The following is a 21,885-nucleotide window of genomic DNA, read 5'->3' as shown; positions in this document are numbered from 1 at the left end:
GTTCACATAAAGCTCTCTTCGGTGATGCGGGAGAAACAGACATAGGCTTTTCTGATGTTTGATATGAGGACCAACTCCTTTCTGGGCCACTGCCCAAGCCTCTGAAAGCTGAAGCAGACCTCTTTTGTTTTCTAGATTTTTTTCCTCTGGGAAGTGGCAGTCAATTGTAAATGTGAATTTGGGGAGACATAATTAATCTGGAAGGGAAGTCTAGGGCTGAGTTTCCAAAGATAGAATGCAATGACGGGCCTGGATTTGGCTCATCAGTCTGCTGGATGTGCTGCTCAACATGCAGGAACATGAATCACTGGAATTCAGTTGAGAGGGTCTAGGTCCTGGTGCTGGTACTCTCAGTTTTGATTCTTGATAAAAGGCAGTTTCCCAAAACCCTTCAAGGATGATGACCTAACAAATTGTACAGCTCATTAATCCAAGGTTGATGAGATTGCCAAAAGATTGTTGAATTTAAGACACCTAATTGTACTTTTTGCCATTCAAATTAAGGTTCAGAGTTCTGAGGATGTCCAGAACACAAGCAGTAGTACACGTAACTTTGTACCTGTTGTGCTAATGAACCAGATATCTCGAAAACACTGAGCAGGGAGCAGAAATGCATAGATTAGGAGAAAAAAAAAAAAGAATCATAGATGAAGGTGATGTGGTTTTGGAATCTAGGTGAGGTTTGGTGGGGGTGGAGTCCAGAGCCCATGTCCAAGAAAGAATTCTTGAGACATCTTTGTTGTGAAATGGTTTATTAAAGTACAGGGAAAGGACCTGTGGGCAGAAAGAGCTGCTGCCCCGAGGTTGTGAAGGGTGGCTGATTATAGACCTTGGGATTGGGGCAGGTAAGGAAAAAGGGAGGTTTCAAAAGGATTTTCATATATTAAAGAAGACTCACAGGATATGGAGGCCTTGCCATTGTCAAGTTAAGGTTGTTTTTCCCTCTAGCAAGACATTAACATGAAGATAGTTGGGAACTTCCTGGAGGAATGTTACACTCTGCCTGTTTCAAGTATCTCAATGGGCTGCCAATTATAAGGACATTATAAGGACACAAAAGCTATTGCTTTCGTAAGTAAAATAAGTAAGTAAAATACTTACTTATTTCGTAAGTAAAATCAGGTCTGGTTGGACTGGGGTCTCTACAAGTTAACTGTTCTCCCTTTAGGGCAGCCAGGAGTGCCTAAGGAATGTCACATATATCCCATGGGTGGGGGGGAGGGTTGTGGGGTGTCAGTTTCTGCTTTGTCCTCAGCTTGCCTTCTGTTACCTCATCAAAGGGCAAGCTTTAATCTGTAGGTAATATATCATGATTACTGAAGGTTTTTAAATCACAAACAGAAGTAAAACTAAACATTTTGATGTAACAATTTTGATGCTACTGAGAAATTAAATTTCTCCTGGAAGAGAAATTGAAATCCACTAAGAAGTCAGTGGAATTAAAACTAGGAAGGGAACCATCAGAGTAAACAGTCTGTGATTTAGGCTCTGAGGTACCAACATTTTATTGCTTTAAATTTCTTTTTTGATATATCCTTTTCAAAAGTTAAAACAAAACAAAATGGGTTCCAGTGTGTTTAGAGAATTTCCTGGCATCTTTTGAAGTAATTTGACCAATTCATTTATTGATTTTCATAATTTTCTTATTAACCTATATTTCTTTTTAGTTGTATAAAATAGTGAGCTTTTATCATCATTATAGAAATAACATTTTTTGGTGAGCTGTTGACTATTTTATTTTGGTTTTTACATTCACTGAAGGTATTTTTTATTAGCATTGATAGGGAAAAACTGTGCTCTAAGATGGCTGACCAAACCAGCAAGGGAATTCCAGTCCCTGTCTCAAAGCCCTTCTGGGTTCTTCTTTCCTACCCCGTTTCCCATGCACGTGCCAAAAGTACCAAGTACGCGTAAGTAGAAGGGTATAAATCTCCCTCCCTGCTTGTGCTCAGGGCTCAGACTCTTGGAGGACAACCTCTTCTGAGCCCACTAGTGTTAAATAAACCTCCAACCCTCCAAAATCTCTGAGTGCCACTTGGTTCTTCTGCCAGGATCCAATTCAGGTTCCACAACAGCATGGGGCAAATCTACCTCTTTTCTTTATAATTTCTTCTCTCTATAAGGTTATAAAGTCTTTCACCCTTCAGGGTGGGGACAAGTATTTAACTGCATTACTGCTTTTGTTTTTAAATGGTGTCTACAGTTTCTATAACTCATCTGGATACAATTTTGGGTGAGAAACTTTTTTTTTTTTTTTTTTTTTTTTAGCAAGGCTGATGTCTTCTCTGGCTTATTTATGATGTGTTGATTTGGCTAATCTGGTCTCTTTTCTCTGCTGCTTTATGAAAGGATTCTGTGGATCCAGGTTCTTCATTTCTAAGGTGAAGGGTTCAGTGATGGGTTGGCCGAGAGTAGAGAGAGCGGCTGGTGGGCTTGTCTGGGGCCCAGGAAAGAGATGCAGACTGAGGTATACTTAGGGTTTCATCTAGTACTACCACGCACCCAGACTGTGGCCCAGGGAGCCCCCCCCCCCGTGTGAAGGATGGGGGTGCTAGTTTAAGGACCCAGAATAAATCACCCCACTCCTATAAAACCTTTTATGGTTATCAAAAATATAAAACTGCCTTTCTTTTCATGCATACACTTCCTAGGCTACAAGCTACATCATGTAATTTGATTTAACTTGAATTTCAAAAAAGGGCAGATCATTTGTTCTGAGCACTGAATCTTTTCTAAGGATGTTATTAGCATTGAAGCAAAGCACTTTTTGCAAGTAAGATAATAAAAGCATGGCTTTCCCCTATCCTTTCATTTAAATTCCTCTTTTCTGCCATATTTATCCTGTGAGCAGACATAAATGAAGTGTACTGTTGTCTAAACTTGCTTCAGAGGACACCTGGGTGGCTCAGTCATTAAGCATCTGCCTTCAGCTCACGTCATGGTCCTGGGATTCTGGTATCAAGTCCCACACTGGGCTCCCTGCTCTGAGGGAAGCCTGCTTCCTCCTCTCCCACCCCCCTGCTTGTGTTCCCTCTCTCACTGTGTCTCTATCTGTCAAATAAATAAATAAAATCTTGGGGTGCTTGGGTGGCTCAGTGGGTTAAAGCCTCTGCCTTCGGCTCGGATCATGATCCCAGGGTCCTGGGATCCAGCCCCACATCGGGCTCTCTGCTTTGCAGGGAGTCTGCTTCCTCCTCTCTCTCTCTCTGCCTGCCTCTCTGCCTACTTGTGATCTCTGTCTGTCAAATAAATAAATAAAATCTTTTTAAAAAATGATGAAAAAGAAGTAAACTTGTTTTGGGTACCTCTGCCAGGCACAGTTCTTGCCTTTCTGGAACTCATACAGAGTGACAGGCAGAAAAAACAGGACAATAACTGCAGGATAAAGACACACAATGACTTGGGGTCCCTGGATAGCTCAGTCAGTTAAGTGTCTGCCTTTGGCTCAGGTCATGATCCTGGGGTTCTGGGATGAAGTCCAGCATTGGGCTTCCTGCTCAGTGGGGAGCCTGGTTCTTGCTCTGCATCCTCCACTCCATGCTTTCCTTCTCTCTCTATCCCTCCCCCCAAAGATACACAAATACAGACAACAGGTTTAACAGTCTCAAAGACATCTTCCATGTATATTGAATATCTTAAGATACTGGTTGAATATGATGCTTATAGTTTTTGAATTTCGGAGATCAGAAGGAGGATGAGAACAGTCAGATGAGACTGAAAAGAGGGAATGCTGGGAGCACAGCCTCTCTACACCTACCCACTGGCCCACAGTGGCTTGCATATAGTAGATAATGAGTGAGAGTGTGAATGTAATAACACTGCTTGTGCTGGAATGTGCAAAGCTGGGAATAGGTGTCAATTTGAGATGAGAGTATTTCCATCTGCCGGCAGTAGTTGGATTGGTAATGATGGAAGGCATGATCCTGATCCTGGGCTAGTCCATCCACCTCTCTAAGCATCAGTGTCCTTATGTTAGCTAGGGTGCAACAGATGTTACTCAATCAGAGGGCTGAAAACCAGCCACAGAAGGGAAGTGGGAGAAGGGACACAAAAGGGAAGGGATATGTTTTGTTTTGGAGAACCAATAGTTCCAGCCAAGGAGAGGACCTGCTGAGATTTTCACCTGAGAGCCTTGTGCTAGGTGTGCCTTACCCAATAATGTGCCACCCCCCACCCCCGTAGGTGAGCCAGTTTGAGTGAGATTGGAGCTGAGAACCTGCACAGAAGTTCTCCTGAATTGTACTGAAGTTACCTTTTACTAATTAGAGTACTAAGATCTCCTCCTAGGGGTAGAGTTTTCAAGCATTGTTTGAGGATATGGATGTATGCATTGATGTATTGATGTGCTGAACATGTGTAATTGAACCAAAGGGCCTAATGGAATTTGTTTAAGCTCCATAACTGTTGGGCAATCTCTCTGCCCTGGGCCTAAGACACTGAGTAGAAGCTTCCTGCACTACCCTGAAGGGAGCCAGTGCTTTGAGACCTATTTCCCTGTCTCCACATTTGTCACAATAATCAAGTTCTTTGGTTTCAGCACTTCCACTTCTGTTCAGCACTTGTGTTCAATTTAATGCACCTCAAGTGATGTGGTTTTGGAATATAGGTGAGGTTCAGTGGAGTGAGGTCTGGAGCTGATGACCAAGAAAGAATTGTTGAGATGTCTTTGGTGTGAAATGGATGGTGGTTTATTAAAGCATGGGCACATGACCTGTGGACAGAAAGAGCTGCTGCCCTGGACTGTCAGGAATGGTTGATTGTACACTCAGGAATTGGGGGAGTAAGGAAAAAGGAGGTTTCAAGAGGTTTTTCCATATGTTAAAGAGGACCCTAAGGATACTGGAGGCTGTCAAGCTAAATTTGTTTTTCCCTCTGGCAAGGCATTAAGATAGTGAGGAGAGCGGGAAGGAGTCAAGATGCAGAGGAATAGAAGGGTGAGATGACATCAGGTTGCAGAAGTGCAGTTAGATAGTTATTGAACCTTTCCAAACACCTGCAAATCCAACAGGAGATTGAAGAGAAGAGCAGTAGTTCTAGAAACAGAAAATCAACCACTTTCTGAAAGGTAGGACTTGCAGAGAAGTGAATCCAAAGTGATGGGAAGATAAACCTTGGGGGGGGGGCGGCTCCCAGAAAGTGGTGGGGCAATGGAGCACAAAATCAGAACTTTTAAAAGACTGCTCCACTGAGGACATGGCTCCAGAGCCTAAGCAGGGGTGGAACCCGCGTGGGGACAGAGGGGTCTCAGGTCCCAAGGGGTCACAGAAGGATCAGGGGTGTCTGAGTGTAGCAGAGCTCACAGATATTATAGCAGGGAAGCTGGTTACAGAGACGGAGCTGAGGAGTGAGCTCTCAGCTTGGTATTACCTTAAACTGTGATCTGTGGCAGTCAGGCCGCTGCTCTTTGAGCAGGGATTCCACAAGTGGCAGATCCAGGGAGACTCACCTTCCTTCTCTGGAGGTAGGAATCTGCTGGGTTTGGAGACTCCAAACAGGACTGTATGCCAGAGACAGAAATGCTCAGTCATAGGCCAGGTGAGCTCAGAGAACTGCTGGAGACCAAGATGGGAGTGATTGATGTCTTTTCTCCAGGGTCACACTAAGGAATGGGGCCCTGAGCTCTTGGCACCTCTGGGCCAGAGACTGGGAGGCAGACATTTTCATTCCCATCTTCCAGAGCTCTACAGAAAGCCTTCAGGGAACAAAAGTTCCCAAGAGCAAACAGAAGGAAATTACTTAGCCTAGCCCCTGGCAAGGATGGTGCAATTCCACCTCCAGCAAAAACACTTGAGAATCACTACAACAGGCCCCTCACCCAGAAGATCAGCAAGAACATCCAGCCAAGACCAAGCTCACTGATCAAGGAGAACAGCAGAATTTGAAGGAGGGGAAAGCAAAGCATGGAATTCATGGCTTTTCCCCCATGATTCTTTAGTCTTGCAAAGTTAATTAAATTTTTAAAATTTTATTTCCCTTCTTATTCTATTTTTTAACTTTTACTCTTTCCTCTTTTAATGTTTTTTAACTACTTTATCTTAACAATACCTTTCTTTAAAAAAAATCATTTTGAATCTTCATTATTATAGTCATATTTTATTCTTCATTGTATCTAACTTAATTTTTTTCAAACATACAGGGTTTTTTCTTCTAAAAAATTCTGGGATACAACTTCTTCTAATAGATCAAAATATACCCTAAATCTAGCACAGGGCTTAGTTCTAGGCTCCAGCCTGAGCAAATTCTCCTAACTTGCTTTATCTTTCTTTTCCCATCCAACTCATCAACTCTCTCTCTCTCTCTCTCTCTCTATATATATATATATATATATATATAGTGGTTGTTATTGTTGTTAAAAATTTTTTTAAAGATTTTATTTTTTTATTTGACAGAGAAAGACATCACAAATAGGCAGAGAGACAGACAGAGAGAGAGATGAGGAGAAGCAGGCTTCCTGCTGAGCAGAGAGCCCAATGCGGGACTCGATCCCAGGCCCCTGGGATCATAACCTGAGCCGAAGGTAGAGGCTTAACCCACTGAGCCACCCAGGAACCCTGTTGTTAAAATTTTTTTAAAAATTTTTGAACTTTTTAAACCTTTTCTTCTCCCCATGATTTGGGATCTCTTCTGATTTGGTTAACACACATTTTTTCTGGGGTCTTTGCCACCCTTTTAGTATTTTATTACCTCATTCATATATTCTTATCTGGATAAAATGACAAGGCAGAAAAACTCACCACCACCACCACCACCACCACAACAACAACAAAAGGACAAGAGGCAGTACTAAAGACTAGGGACATAACCAGTACACACGTTGGTAATATATCAGATCTAGAGTTCAGAATGGCAATTTTCAAGGTGCTAGCTGGGCTTTAAAAAGGCATGGAAGATATTAGAGAAACCCTGTCTGGATAAATAAAAGCCCTTGCTGGAGAAATAAAAGAACGAAAATCTAACCAAGCTAAAATCAAAAAAGGTATTAATGAGGCGCAATAAAAAATGGAGGCTCGTACTGGTAGGATAAATGAGGCAGAAGAGAGAATTAGTGATATAGAAGACCAAATGATAGAGAATAAAGAAGCTGAGCAAAAGAGAGATGAACAACTACTGGACCACGAGGGTAGAATTTGAGAGATAAGTGACACCGTAAGATGAAACAATATTAGAATAATTGGGATTCCAGAAGACAAAGAACGAGAGAGGGGGTAGAGAGTATATTGGAGCAAATTACTGTAGAGAATTTCCTTAATATGGCAAAGGGAACAGGCATCAAAATCCGGGAAGCACAGAGAACCCCCCTTAAAATCAATAAGAATTAAGTCCACGCCCCATCATCTAATAGTAAAACTTACAAGTCTTAGTGACAAAGAGAAAATCCTAAAAGCAGCCTGGGACAAAAACTCTTTAGCAATAAATGGTAAAAATATTAGATTGGCAGCAGACTTATCCACAGAGACCTGGCAGGCCAGAAAGAACTGGCATGATATATTCAGAGCATTAAATGAGAAAGACATGCAGCCAAGAATACTATATCCAGCTAGGCTATCATTGAAAATAGAAGGAGAGATTAAAAGCTTCCAGGACAAACAAAAACTAAAAGAATTTGTAAATACCAAACCAGCTCTAGAGGAAATATTGAAAGGGGTCCTCTAAGCAAAGAGAGAGTCTAAAAATAGTCAACCAGAAAGGAACAGAGACAATATAGAGTAACGGTCACCTTATAGGCAATACAATGGCACTAAATTCATATCTCTCAGTAGTTACTCTGAATGTAGATGGGCTAAATGCCCCAATCAAAAGACACAGGTATCAGAATGGATAAAAAAACAAAACCCATCAATATGCTGTCTACAAGAAACTCATTTTAAACCCAAAGACACCTCCAGATTTAAAGTGAGGAAGTGGAAAACAATTTACCATGCTAATGGACATCAAAAGAAAGCTGGGGTGGCAATCCTTATATAAGATCAATTGGATTTTAAGCCAAAGACTATAATAAGAGATGAGGAAAGACACTATATCATACTCAAAGGGTTTGTCCAATAAGATGATCTAACAATTGTAAATGTCTATGCCCCTAACATGGGAGCAGACAACTATATAAACCAATTAATAACAAAATCAAAGAAACACATTGACAATAATAAATAATAGTAGGGGACTTTAACACCCCTTGACTGAAATGGACAGATCATCCAAGCAAAAGATCCACAAGGAAATAAAGGCCTTAAATGATACATTAGACCAGATGGACACCACAGATGTATTCACAACATTCCATTCCAAAACAACAGAATATGCATTGTTCTCTAGAGCACATGGAACATTCTCCAGAATACATCACATCCTGGGTCACAAATCAGGTCTCAACTGATTGGGATCATTCCCTGCATATTTTCAGATCACAATACTCTGAATCTAGAACTCAATCACAAGAGGAAATTTGGAAAGAACTCAATACATGGAGACTAAAGAGCATCCTATTAATGAATGAGTGGGTTAACCAGGAAATTCAAGAAGAATTGAAAAAATTCATGGAAATAAGTGATAATGAAAACACAACTGTTCCAAAATCTGTGGGACACAGCAAAAGTGGTCCTGAAAGGAAAATATATAGCCATACAAGCCTTTCTCAAGAAATAAGAAAGGTCTCAAATATACAACCTAACCCTACACCTAAAAGGAGTTGGAGAAAGAACAGCAAAGAAATCCTAAACCCAACAGGAGAAGAGAAATCATAAAGATCAGAGCAGAAGTCAATGAAATAGAAACCAAAAGTACAGTAGAACAAATCAATGAAATTAGAAACTGGTTTTTTGAAAGAATTAATAAGATTGAGAAGCCCCTGGCCAGACTTACCAAAAAAGAAAGGACCCAAATAAATAAAATCTTGAATTAAAGAGGAGATCACAATCAACACCAAAGAAATACAAACAATTATAAGAATATATTATGAGCAACTATGCACCAGCAAATTTGACAATCTTGAAGAAATGGATGCATTCCTAGAGACAAATAAACCACCACAACTGAACAAGGAAGAAACAGAAAATCTGAACAGACCCATAACCAGTAAGGATACTGAAGCAGTCATCAAAAAATCTCCCAAAAAACAAGAGCCTAGGGCCAGATGGCTTCCCAGGGGAATTCTATCAAACATTTAAAGAAGAATTAGTTCCTATTCTCCTGAAACTGTTTCAAAACATAGAAATGGAAGGAAAACTTTTTATGAGGCCATTACCTTGATCCCCAAACCAGACAAAGACTCCATCAAAAAAGAGAATTACAGGCCAATATCCTTGATGAACACAGATGTGAAAATTCTCACCAAAATACTAGCCAATAGGGTCCAACAGTACATTAAAAGGGTTATTCACCACGACCAACTGGGATTTATTCCTGGGCTACAAGGTTGGTTCAACATCCACAAAACAACCAATGTGATACAATATATTAATAAAGGAAAGAATAGGAACCATATGATACTCCCAGTATATGCTGAGAAAGCACAGTATCCTTTCTTGATCAAAACTCTTCACAGTGGAGGGACAGCCAGCATAAAGTCACACATATGCCTTAAGAAAACATGCCTCTACATACATTGTGTGTAAGTAAGGCTGAGGGTCCTCTTTGTACAGAGATTTTAGTATTATAATGAGGTAAATGTCATTGTTGGTCATGCCATACATGGTCCATCGGTGCAGACTAGATTCAGGGGTTTAGCTCAACACATCTGGGTGGTCTGGGCCAAGTGGAAGTCTCTTCAGGGCAAATGCTATCAACTGATGGGTGGTTTCTGTTTTTATCTGCCAGAGTTAATAGGCAAGTCATAAAGAAGTGCTTAAAGAAAAATGTAAGACAAAGGTTGCAAATACAAGCAGTAAAGTGAGTACGGGAAATCAAGGTCAGGTCTTGGGGTTTAGCTGGTAACACTTCATTGGAGATATGCATCACAAATATCTTCTTCCAGTCTGTGACGTGCTTTTTTACTCTTTTGGTGGGGTCTTTTGATGAATTATAGTTCTTATGTTTCAGTGAAATGTAAGGTTTCAATCTCTTAGTTGCTTTTCATGGGTCCAATTTAAGAATTTTTTGTTTTCCCCAGGGGAAGAATGGGTATTTTTCTGTTTTCTTCAAAGAGTTTTATTATTATATCTTCCACATTTAATTTCACAATCCGTTTTAAATATACTCTCCATGTTTCAAATGCATTTTGTGCATAGTATGCAGGCAAAGTCAAGGCTCACTTTATTTTCCATCTGGTAACTTTTAAGAAAACCATCCTTTCCCTACTAAGTTGCAGTAGCTTTGTGGTAAATCAGGTGATTGTATATATGTGAATCTATTTCTGGACCCTGTTTTCTTTTCCATTTTATTCTGTGAGCAGAAACCAGGACTGTTTTTGTGAGGCTATAGATAGTAATTTCTCAGCATGCTATTTTTAGATTGAGACATGAATGCTTTTGCCTTCATAGAGTTCTTTTGATTCTTTTCCCTGACTTACTTTCCATCCCTTTATAAAGACAAAGATAGCAGTGACCTCCTGGACATGCACTGGCAATGGTGACCCCAGAGCTTTTTTACTATAAATTTTATTATGTTTACTTTGTCTAATAGAAAAAAAAAATATGTCGCTTAACCCAAAAAAGAAAAAAAAGTACAATAATATGAAAGGAGCAGTTATTTTTCATTATTTATTATTCATTTTTCATATTCCTGACTGAATATGAACACCTACTAGAAATAATCTACAAATGTTTTGAGATCTCAGAGAAATAATAGTTTTATAATCCAAGATTTGGCTTTTCAAACTATTATGTGTAAAGGAAATATTGCATCAGTTTATCTTTAAACTTGGCATTTAATATAGTAATTAGTATAGATATTGATGTAATCTCCATATTTTCACTATATATTTTAAATTATCTTTTAATTAGAAAGGTAAATGTTTAGCTCTTGCTTGTGAATGGAAACATTAAGTACAAGAAACAATACTTTTACATATTATGGCTGTTATATTTTTATAAAATGAAATTCCATATGTTCTTCATAATCTGACAAGTACAAAAAAAACTCCTGATGTAAGTATTGATCATAGTTTCTCTGATGCTTCCAGTGGAACTAATATACCAGATTGAATTCTCTGTAAGTCCTTAGTCACTGAACACTTGCTATCTTATGACAAAAAAATTTTTTTAAGATTTTATTTATTTGACAGAGAACAGAGAGATCACAAGTAGGCAGAGAGACGGGCAGAGAGAGGGGCAGAGAGAGGGGGAAGCAGGCTCCCTGCAGAGCAGAGAGCCTGATGTGGGACTCGATCCCAGGACCCTGGGATCATGACCTGAGCCGAAGGCAGAGGCTTAACCCACTGAGCCACCCAGGCGCCCCTTATGAAAACCTCTTAAGTCTATCTCACAATGTACCTGGCTCCCCCTAAAAATAGGTTCAGCAATATGTGCAGCCTTAATTCTGAAATTATGGATTTCTCTTTTCTCTTCCCTCTAGATTCACTTGTGCTTCTTCAAAATGTTAGGTGAGTTTTCTGAGGTCCTATATAACACCAAAACTTACTGATAAATGATAGCTACCTGAATCATTCAGGCAAGAAAGTTTCTGTTAAGAGAATAAACTTAGAATTAGTGGTCCTTGTCCCACAGAATCCAATTTTGGCTAATTTGTACTGTGAACAATGTGCAGTTTTTTGGATTCACAACATATACAAAGTAAAGATGAGAGGGAGCACTTTGTTGCCTTAGGTCTTCAACAAAGACCTTAGTGAAGATAAGCCAAATAGAGCTAGAGGAGATACATTTGAAAGAAATGATATAGCTCATCACTTTACCAGTTCAGTGATTTTTGAAGCGTGTAAACTTATGTTAAGAAGCATTAAAAAGGCAGTTTTGTATCAGTCCCGAAAGGGCTTATTTAAATTTCAAGATGGTTAATGAACTTCTTTTGTATGGAAATGAAAAAAATAAATCTAGACCAATATATACTTTTTTCCATTTATTGTGTAATATGGTTAGTTCTCTAACATCTTTAATTCCTATCTCAAAAATAATTTTTCACATATGTCATGTTTCTCATGAAAATTATACTTCATTTAGAGAAAAACAGAATTGTCAAAATCAAAATGGCTATATCTAATGAATGAGTCAAACTAAAATAGGGATCAAAATGTTTAATTGTTTTCTAAAATTTTCTAGAAATCCATATTCTAAAATTATTTTAATGTACAATATATGGATATTAGGTCATTTTTAAGTGCTTCTCTTTTATTTTCTTTTTTCCCCAAGGTTTTTGTTTTTTGTTTGTTTGTTTTTTAAGATTTATGTATTTATTTGACACAGAGAGTGAGATCACAAGTAGGCAGAGAGGCAGGCAGAGAGAGAGGGGGAAGCAGGCTTCCTGCTGAGCAGGGAGCCCAATGGTGGGGCTTGATCCCAGGGCCCTGAGATCATGACCTGAGCTGAAGGCAGCGGCTTAACCCACTGAGCCACTCAAGGTGACCCCACCCCGAGGTTTTATTTTTAGGTAATCTCTACACGTAATGAGGAGCTCGAACTCACAACCCTGACATCAATAGTTGCAAGCTGTACCAATGGAGCTAGCCAGATGCCCCAAGTGCTATTCACATTAAGTTTAGAATGGGAATTAAAATTTTTCTCTACAAATTCTGTGTTAAAATCTTTATCCCAAGGAAAGATAGAGGGAAGAGAGCAGAGAGGTTTTAGTGTCTCTTTGTATCCCTAAATGCATCAGAGATGTCAGTTGCTACTTCCATCTGACGTGCCATCGTTTAAGTTTTGTGGGATTTTGGTGGTGGGCTGGGGTTAGGGTGGGGTTATATGCCTTTTGTTTGTTTGTTTTTTAAAGATTTTATTTATTTGGCAGAGAAAGAGAGAGTGCATGCACAAGCAGGGGGAGGGACAGGCCGAGGAAGAGGGGGAAGCAGATTCCCTGCTGAGCAGGTAACCGAACATGGGCTAGATTCCCGGACCCTGGGATCATAACCCGAGCTAAAGACAGACACTCAACCGACTGAGCCACCCAGGTGCTCCAATAATAGCATTGATGTAGAAACCTAGGAAGACCATCACCCTACAACCCTAATTAGTGTTTTGAAACCACTTATGAAAATCTTTCTAGGAATGTATAGATATTTGTATGGCACTTTTCAATATGCAAAATATTTTCACTTAATTTCTCTCATTGTGATCATCACAACAAGGCTGTAAGGTTAATTTCTTCCAGATAACAGAAATTCCTACAGGGAAATTAAGGCTAATTCTGCCCCTTATCAGAATGTCACATTGTATCATGCCTACAATTCTAAGCAGGAGGATCTGTGTGAAACATCGGAATTTTCCTGAGGAAACAAGTTCTCTAGATGCTTATATTAAAAGACTTATCAAATGAATAAGGATGGCTGTGTTCGAGTCATGTATTTTTGAGCTTCACTTGTGGGTATTGATGATATGGGGCTAGAGATAAATGTGGGTTGGGAGCAGTCCTGAAATTCCAACATGAACAGAAAGTAGCTGACTGCAAGCACCTGACACAGGCAGCTTATGGTGCCTTTGGACTGCACCATCACTGTAGTTTTATCTTATTAGACCTCAGCATCCCTGTGGTCTACTGGTTCACCCTATTGGATAAAGTCCAGAATTTTCCCTTGGAGCAAAGGTATTTCTTTTAAGTACAAAGGCTGGATTCAGATAGACAAAGGTCAAACTTTCAAACTCTTTGTTTCTTGAGCATTATCTTTGAAAATGTGGATGGTTCCTGTAGTAGACTAGCAGTTCATACTATTGTAAGAGGCTTCCTACAGAAGGTAATTGACTAAACATACTCCTTGTTGTTAATGAACTATATCTTTGTGCTCTTAATTTGTAGAACTTTCTTCAAGAAAGGACCACAGTGACTGCTCATCACTTTCAGTAAGATCCAACTTATTATAGTAACCTTGAGTATATGGTTTCCCCCCAAACTTTGAAAAGACCTTGTGAGAAAATACTGTGCAAAGTAATGGTAATAAATTCCTTGATATTAGCCATCCTCCATTTCACAATTGTAGCCTTTTAAGATATGCCACAAGTGCATTAGGAGGCATTTAGCTTTGACCCTTCTAATCAAAGTAAAACTTTTGAAGTTTACTACTATGTGAATACACAGAATCATCTTGATGCCACACATTATTTAATGGAGATTTTCTGAATTTCATTCTTTTTTTAATAATCTTATTTATTTATTTGACAGAGAGAGAAAGAGAGAGCACAAATAGGCAGAGCTGAAGGCAGAGGGAGAAGCAGTCTCTCCACTGAGCAGGAGCCGAATGCAGGGCTCTATCCCAGGGCCCTGGGATCATGACTGGAACTGAAGGCAGCCGTTCAACCTGAAAGAGCCACCCAGGTGCCCTTTGAACTTTATTGCAATCATAACCTTGTAATTACAAGCTCTGTAATTAAAATGATTAGAAATAATGTGGTAGTGAGCATTGAGGAGGTATTTTAGTATGTCTAAATTGCTGGAATTGTTACACTTGATCTTAGCCAAAAGGCCGAGAAGCGATAAAATTGCTGGAATTTTTTAAGATTTATATGAAAATCTTGGAATTTCCCATTTCAGTTTGGTGTATTCCAATAAACACAACAAAGAACATATGCAGAGGGAAATCAGGTACCACCTAGAACTTGAGTAAAATGAGAAAAGTTTAAAGAAATAATTCAATAGTGATCTGGAGAAATGGTCCTAGTTTGTGGATATGTGGCTGGAATTTTAAAACGATTAGTCCAATCAGACAAGAATTTAGTTATAGTCTCATGGAGACAGGACTAGAACTTCATCACACTTATAAAAAAGCTAACCCCTGAACAACTGAAAAAGGCAGCGCTGACTACAGGGGTAATGTGAAAGGGAAGCTAGGAAATGCAGTAGGAAATGCAGCTGGGGGAGACTGGTGAGTAGCACAGAGAAGGCGAGTCCCCACCTTGGACTCCCACAGCTGAACTGCTGTGGCCACCTGAAAGCCAATTTCTGGCTCACTGGGCTACATTTTGATAATTCTGCTTCCACCAAGGGGCAGAATTCATCTGTTAGTATACCACATTCCCTTGGCAATCATATTACTGTCACAAGTGACAATGGTTTGAGTTTATATCAGAATCACCCCAGTGACATGGCCTGCCTTCATACAAGGACATGGAAAAGTTAGTACTTACTGATTCATTCATTCATTTATGGGAAAACGGTTTGAGTGAAGATATTTAGAATACAGAGCAGCACAGGCATGCTTGTGAGGTAAGTCATTTAAATCCCAAGAAGACAACTTGGACACGCTGTGGAAGTGATTTCTTGACATTCCAGTTACATCCACAAGCCTGGACCCAACCACCTCTTAACATTATGAACTAGGATTTATCACGTAGCTCATGGGGTGAGATTTCAACTAACTCTACTGTGAATACTGTATTGATAATGGTAAATAGCCAGTTACTCAATTAATCAAAACTTTTTTGAAAAGCCTCTCCAGTGTTTTAAGGAGTGCACAATTGTTCAATACAATTGTTTGGGAAATACCAGGTACCAAAGTTGGAAGGTGACTTGTCCAGTATCGTAAATCCCTGCAGATGTCAGGATCAGAGTGATGACAGAATTCTTGTACAATTTTTGAATGCTCTTATTTCCAGGGTACAAAATAGGCCACAGTTGTAAATGTTGCTTACTCATGTTTCCTTGCACTCTTCAATGCTACAGGCTAAAGTATGTTGCTTTTAAGGATCTAGCTATGTATATTGTTGTATATGAAAACATTAAGGACAGAGTATACATTACTAGATCATGTATAAACATTTTTTTAAAAAAAAGTTAATACCTGCATATATGGTGACAGTTCCAGAAATCATACTTCTAAGCAAGTTGAAGAAATAAACTTGTTGTACATAACTGAAATTGATGAGGTAATTCAAGCATCATATATACTTGTGGGATTAGGCTTTACACTTGCAGGAGTTAGCTCATTCTTTAAGAAACTAAGCAGTTGATGTTAGAAACTTGGACTTGTTAAGTAGACATCCACTGATACAGAATTCAAAGAGAATACAAGTGACACGTATGTGAGTTATTCACTCAGTAATATTACTGACTAGTGGAGGAATTAACTGATGGCATTTCTAAATCAGTCTAAGAAAGGAGTATTACAACATCAACTGGGAATTAGACTGTCAGAAGCATTTTTGCTATTAGGGTCCACAAAACATCTTGCAGAAGCAACATAAAACATTTATAAAAATAGCCTCTGAGTGTGCTGGAAATTCGTGAATTGTCCATTTTATAGTGATAGTTCAGTAAGAACGGGGGGGGGTGGATTTCTCCCTCTAGCAGGCCTAGCACCTGCTCTGAAGGGAAAAGATTCGGTGACATGTTAAAATGGCTGAACAGCACAGTATTTTAATGGGGGCACAGACACTAAATAGGCATTGCTAAGTATATTCTTATGTGATGCATACAATTATGCTTTGATGAGAGCACAGGGAGATTTAATCTTGCATTTTGTAGCACTGAGGTTTGCCACTTTCCATTAACATGGGGACTGATACTGCTAGTAAGCCTTATTTATTTTAAGGTAGGAATGGAATAGGTGGAGTTCAAATGAAATGGTATCCAAGTCTGAGAAACCTAAGAAGTATGTAAACCAAATAGTTTACAGCTGACTGCAGTCTCATTACCACTATGTTGAGAAGTGTTTGAATTTCCATCTTACTCATAAAGATAATAAATTATAGAAAGCATTTTTAAAATTGGCCAAAGATGGCTTGTTTATATTCTGAGACTATGACTAATATAAAAGCTATTAGTGGACAATGACATTTTTAACTGCTTCCAGTTTTTACTACTAAGTAAAATTCGTATTTGTGGAAAATTATTTTAAACATTGAATTTTGTGGCTTTAGACATCATTAAATCACATGCTAGTCTAAAAAAATTTCAAGGATATCTATCACGATTTCTAAATATCAAGGGGGTAATAGCTACTTTGCACCTAACTTGAGAAAGTATTGTGATGGTTTAAAAAAGACAATTTTTATGCCCTGCTACTCCTTTGAATGTAAGTTGGTTCTGTTAGTTTGACCAAAAAGACAAGTGACAGAATTTGATTTCCAAGCCTCAGACTTTTGCTACTTCTTTCAGGAATGCTGCATTGCTTAGAAAGCCAGGGTATTATGATGGAGGCCACACAGGGAACCAAAATATTCCTGGTGACAACCCCAACTAATCTTTAGACACTTCAGTGAATATGGAGCATCTAGCCTAAATTGAGTAAACAGGTGACTACAGCCATGTGAGCAACTAATTGTTTTGGAATGAACAGTTACACAATAAACACTTGATACAGAAATTGGTACCAAAATTGTGGGGCTGTCATAACAAAAGCCTAACATTTGGCACTCCCTGACCAAAGGCCAGAACAGTGAAGGAGTTGTCTGTGAAGGTTGGGAAAGTAGAGAAACTGTTACTGGAAGCTGGAAAGGTGAGGACATTTTGCAGTAGTCAAACAAATGGCAAAAGTAACAAATGTGTGCTTCCGGGTAAAGTTTCCAAGAAATGTTCAAAGTGACAACTGATTCATTTTAGCAGTGTATGAGACATGGGAGAGATGGTTCCAAAATGCAGGTCTCTGGGAAATGTGACTTGATGAAATGAAATACGAAGAAACATTTAAAAAAACTGAGGCTCTGGCAATTATACAATAATAGCACAAAAAGAAAAAACAACAGAGAAGCGTCAAATAGACTACGGGCTGTACAAGGAAGGAAATGTAATCCTAGCTCAGGACTTGGATCAGCAGACAGTATTTAGAGTCATGACAATGTAAATGCTAGTTGAAAAGGAACCGTAAATTACTGGAAAGAGAGCAGAGAGAGTTCTAATGAAATAACTAAAATTTCATATAAGACAGTAAACTGATAACAAATTATCAAGTAAACTGCAGTACAGTTATGATTTGGTATATAAACTAAAAAAGTCTAACCAGTAAAATTTTACCTCTATGTGGTACAACTGGGAAACTGGACAGGGACGTAGGGGTATATTAAGTTTTTTGAAAGCATGTGCATGTCTTATACCATGAAAATTTTAAAAAATGAAAGTGAAGGTTAAGATTATTTTTGTTCATTCTGTTCTTAGCATATGCAGAGGTAACTCTGCAAAAAGAAATTACCCACATATTTTACATGTGCTTGAATTTTACTTGCAGAAAAATATGATTTAAACACTCATCCCTGGAATAAAGATATATTTCTATTAGAGTCTGAGTAGTGAATTTAACAGCTTTTGACTCTGCAAAAAATCTTTACAATAGCTAATATTTATCCAGTATTTAATGTTTTTGAAACTGTTCTAAGTACCATGTATTAATTTTCATCACTTAACCTTCAAAATGACCTTAGGAGGTAGGTCCTAATAGTATACCATTTTATACATGAGAAAACTGAGGTTCAGTTTAAGTTGCCCAAAGTTAAGGTTAGATCTAGAAATGGAACTCAGGAGTTCTGATGCACCAAAGTACAATACACATTGACCATAACCAGAGGGTTAAGAACTCAGTGAGTTCTGACTTCTAGGTTTCATTTTTCTTTTTAGCTAAGAAAATTGCATTTTCCTTACATGTGTTTTATAAAGGGATATATGAACACTGATAGGATGGAAATAAAAGAAGAAAAACTAAGAGCAATAAAATCCAACATTAAAGAGGGGCATTAATGAAATGATGGCTTTCATGTGTCAGGCCACTTTGGTTCCACAGCATAGTGACCACATATTTACGTGTGTGACGGGTACCAAATAAGTCAAATAGTCCATCTGGCAGATTCATTTAGGCTCAACCAAATCTGCTTAACAAAACCATTCTGTATATAAAGTAGTTTATTGCTTTGGTTTTTTGCATTGAGATGTCATGGAAGGATTGAATAGAAACATGTGAAATCATTTGCTCATTTATTCATTAATATGTTGTCAAATTCAGTTATCTATACACTATGGTGTTTATTCCATTTTCTGTACTATTAGATATACATATTTAAAAAAATATTTAACTTATTTTTAAGAAGAAATTAAATATTTTCTGAAAAAGAATCATTTAATTATTGTTCTCTAGCAACAAACCTGAAACAAGCCTCATCCAACTCAACTAACTCATTTAAATACCTTTGCTCCATAGCAATTTGTCTACATACCTAGTTTATACAATTCTATTCTACATAACACTGTTTTACCCTGTTACATAGTATATAGTTAAAGAACATTTTTGTAATAAACATGTTTCTCTTTTGATTTGATACAGAACAAGTTTTTCCACACTTCCCAGCAATCACTCAAATATATTAAAAACGTATCCTTCTTTAAAAGGCACACACATGTACAGGTTCAAATCTTTATTGTTTTAAAATTCTACATGTCTTTTACAATACAATACTTTGTTATTTAAATGGCCTCTAAATGGTTAATGTACAATGAATATGCTTTTTCTGAAATCAAACCATGAATTACGATTTCATCAATATGACTATTCTAAACCAAATAATAAAGAGGTTGGGAAGTCTCCAGTGCTGCCTTTTAAACTGTCGATAGCACAGACTCTTCCCTTTAGAACCCAGGTGACCACTGTTGAAAGTGCTTTTGAAGATTGCAGATTATGGCTGATCTTAACATCAGTCACTCAAATTAAGAGTTTCTTTTTGTTTGGAAACATCAAAGGGCATTTAAAAAAATAAATGAAACAGTTTGCTTTAGTAATCTACAGAGGCAAACTCAAAGTTATGATTATCTGCATGCAATAACACTCCTCTTTAAATAGATTTGAAGAATTTATACATTTTATAAAGAATGTGTTTAAGAGTGCAAGTTTTCTGATATTGATTTCACAAAAGGACAAATGCTGGTAATAATAACTAACATTTAATATCTAAGTCCAAGCTAATGTATATGTAACAGGCAATTAATATGGCTAACCATAAGCCACAATGCAGGGTATGCCCTTTGAGAAAATGAACTAGTTTGGTCCGCATTTCTAGTTATTTGGGTAAAAAAACAAAAACAAAACCATTTTAACTCAGCCAAGGGTTTTGATGAATTTATTGTTCCTAAAACGTAGCCAGTTAAAAAGTAAGTGATATACACCAATGAAGTATATTGTCACGGTGACTTTTGTATAAAAAGATGGCCTGCTGTTTTTGGAGTGATGAATAAGCACTGTAGGACAAATCAGAAAAACGTCACAGAAGGTTTAATTTCTTCCATAAATTATACTTTCTTATTCCATGACACAGCTTTCACTCTGTAGAACTTTGTCCCCAAAGGAACTTTAAATCTGTTTTGTGCCTATGAAGAGAAGAAAAAGAATCACTTAAATGGGTAAAACCAAATTACAGAGGTGCTGTCCTATAACACTACTCAATGCTAGAGTACTGGGGGCTGAAAAGCATGGGTGAGGAGAAGTCTTTATAAAATTATACAAGATCCAGCCCTTACACCTGAGAGTATACTGAACCACTAATACTGATGGAAGAAAGAGCTGGTAATCACTGCTCAAGAATATAGTACAAAGGGAGATATATGTCATGATTTTAAGTATCAAAGCATCCTCAAAGCACTGTTTTTTTTAAGTTTCATTAGTGTTTTGGAGCAGAGGGGCCCCAAATTACAGTGAGTCAGGAAAAATGCTCATTAGATTCCATTGATTCTATAGCTTTGATACTGCTGACATTAGTCACGTACATTTTTAGTCACGAATTTTTTTGCATTCTTTCTTCAATAGGGGTAAGCATATGAAAATCAGAAAAAACAACTCTGCTACAAATAGATTCACTTTTAATCACCAGTTATGCTGTGTGATTAAGAAAACATAATGGTTCTAGAACAGAAACTTGCAGTTATTGTCATGTACAGGCCGACTAACTGTTGGGAAGCTACCTATATCCACTCTCTAAAGATAAATAACAGATATTTATAAAATCGGTGATTCATACTCACAACTCATTAAATTCAAGGTATTAATGAAATGAGCTAAAGGACAAACGCCTGCCCTACTAACAATTTCTATGTGAAGTAGTATGTGAATCTGAATCTTCTTGATAGTTTCTAGGTTTATATCTTTTGATGTAGTTTTTACCTTTTTGGCTTGACAGTATTCCTTTTCCATTACTTTTCCAAGTACCCAGGGTCTTCTAGATGCACCTGAAGCTGTTGAATGAAATTGTTAATTTCTTTTTAAAAGTAAGGATATAATCACCCATGAAAACATAACTGCCAGAATCAAATCAAATAAAGTTCTCTAAAGTAAAAGAAGGTATAAGACTTTTAAAACAAATCACTAAAATACAAAATTATTTGTAAATCGAAAATTAATTCCTTTTACTTTTCCGCCATAGTTTTGGCTTTTCTCACTAAATATAGTTGATAAATCCTATCACAGAACTAAAACAAAGTTCAAGAAATACAAATCATGAACGAATAAATCTAGGAATTCTAAATTAGCTCAACAATGCCATCTACTGAAAGTGCTAAGGAAGATGACAATGTCCATTTCTGAAAGCAGACAGTTACTCAGACAAAAATTGCTTTTCTAGATTCAAAGCAAACCACCGCCCTTTTCTTTGGTGTTGGGGGTGGGGTGCCTTGAACGCCAGTGCTCAAGGGCAGGAGCTGCATCTGCCTGGCAGCCTGGTATGCCTTGGCATGGAGTGTTAACATCATCAGTGAGGAAAAAATGGCAATCTGGAAAGGCAGTGCTTATGTGAAGGGGAGATGGAAAATGTGGGAGGAGACAGGCTGAAAACAATAGTCCTCATAGAGCCAAAGTGTGACAAGCTAAGGAAATTTTAT

General features: G+C 38.0%; 1 protein-coding gene across 6 annotated transcripts in view; it reads right to left on the bottom strand.

Moving 5' to 3' along the window:
* Nucleotides 1-19,421: 19,421 nt before the first annotated feature.
* The window catches only part of RB1CC1 (RB1 inducible coiled-coil 1), a 101,422-nt gene continuing 98,958 nt past the window's right edge, over nt 19,422-21,885 (bottom strand). For all 6 annotated transcript variants that reach the window (XM_045075794.1, XM_004777522.3, XM_004777524.3 and 3 more), the window contains 2 exons: nt 21,173-21,243; nt 19,422-20,382 (listed from right to left, as the gene is read on the bottom strand). In XM_045075794.1, the coding sequence (XP_044931729.1) occupies nt 20,305-20,382; nt 21,173-21,243 (149 nt within the window). In that variant the 3' untranslated portion in view covers nt 19,422-20,304. The remainder of the gene's footprint in view (nt 20,383-21,172; nt 21,244-21,885) is intronic.

Source organism: Mustela putorius, unplaced genomic scaffold (genome assembly GCF_011764305.1).
Source record: "Mustela putorius furo isolate JIRA1106 unplaced genomic scaffold, ASM1176430v1.1 tig00000151_pilon_pilon_pilon, whole genome shotgun sequence".
Taxonomy (NCBI): Eukaryota; Metazoa; Chordata; class Mammalia; order Carnivora; family Mustelidae; genus Mustela; species Mustela putorius.
Note: the sequence above shows the minus strand (reverse complement) of the source record. Positions and strands in the feature narration are given on the sequence as shown.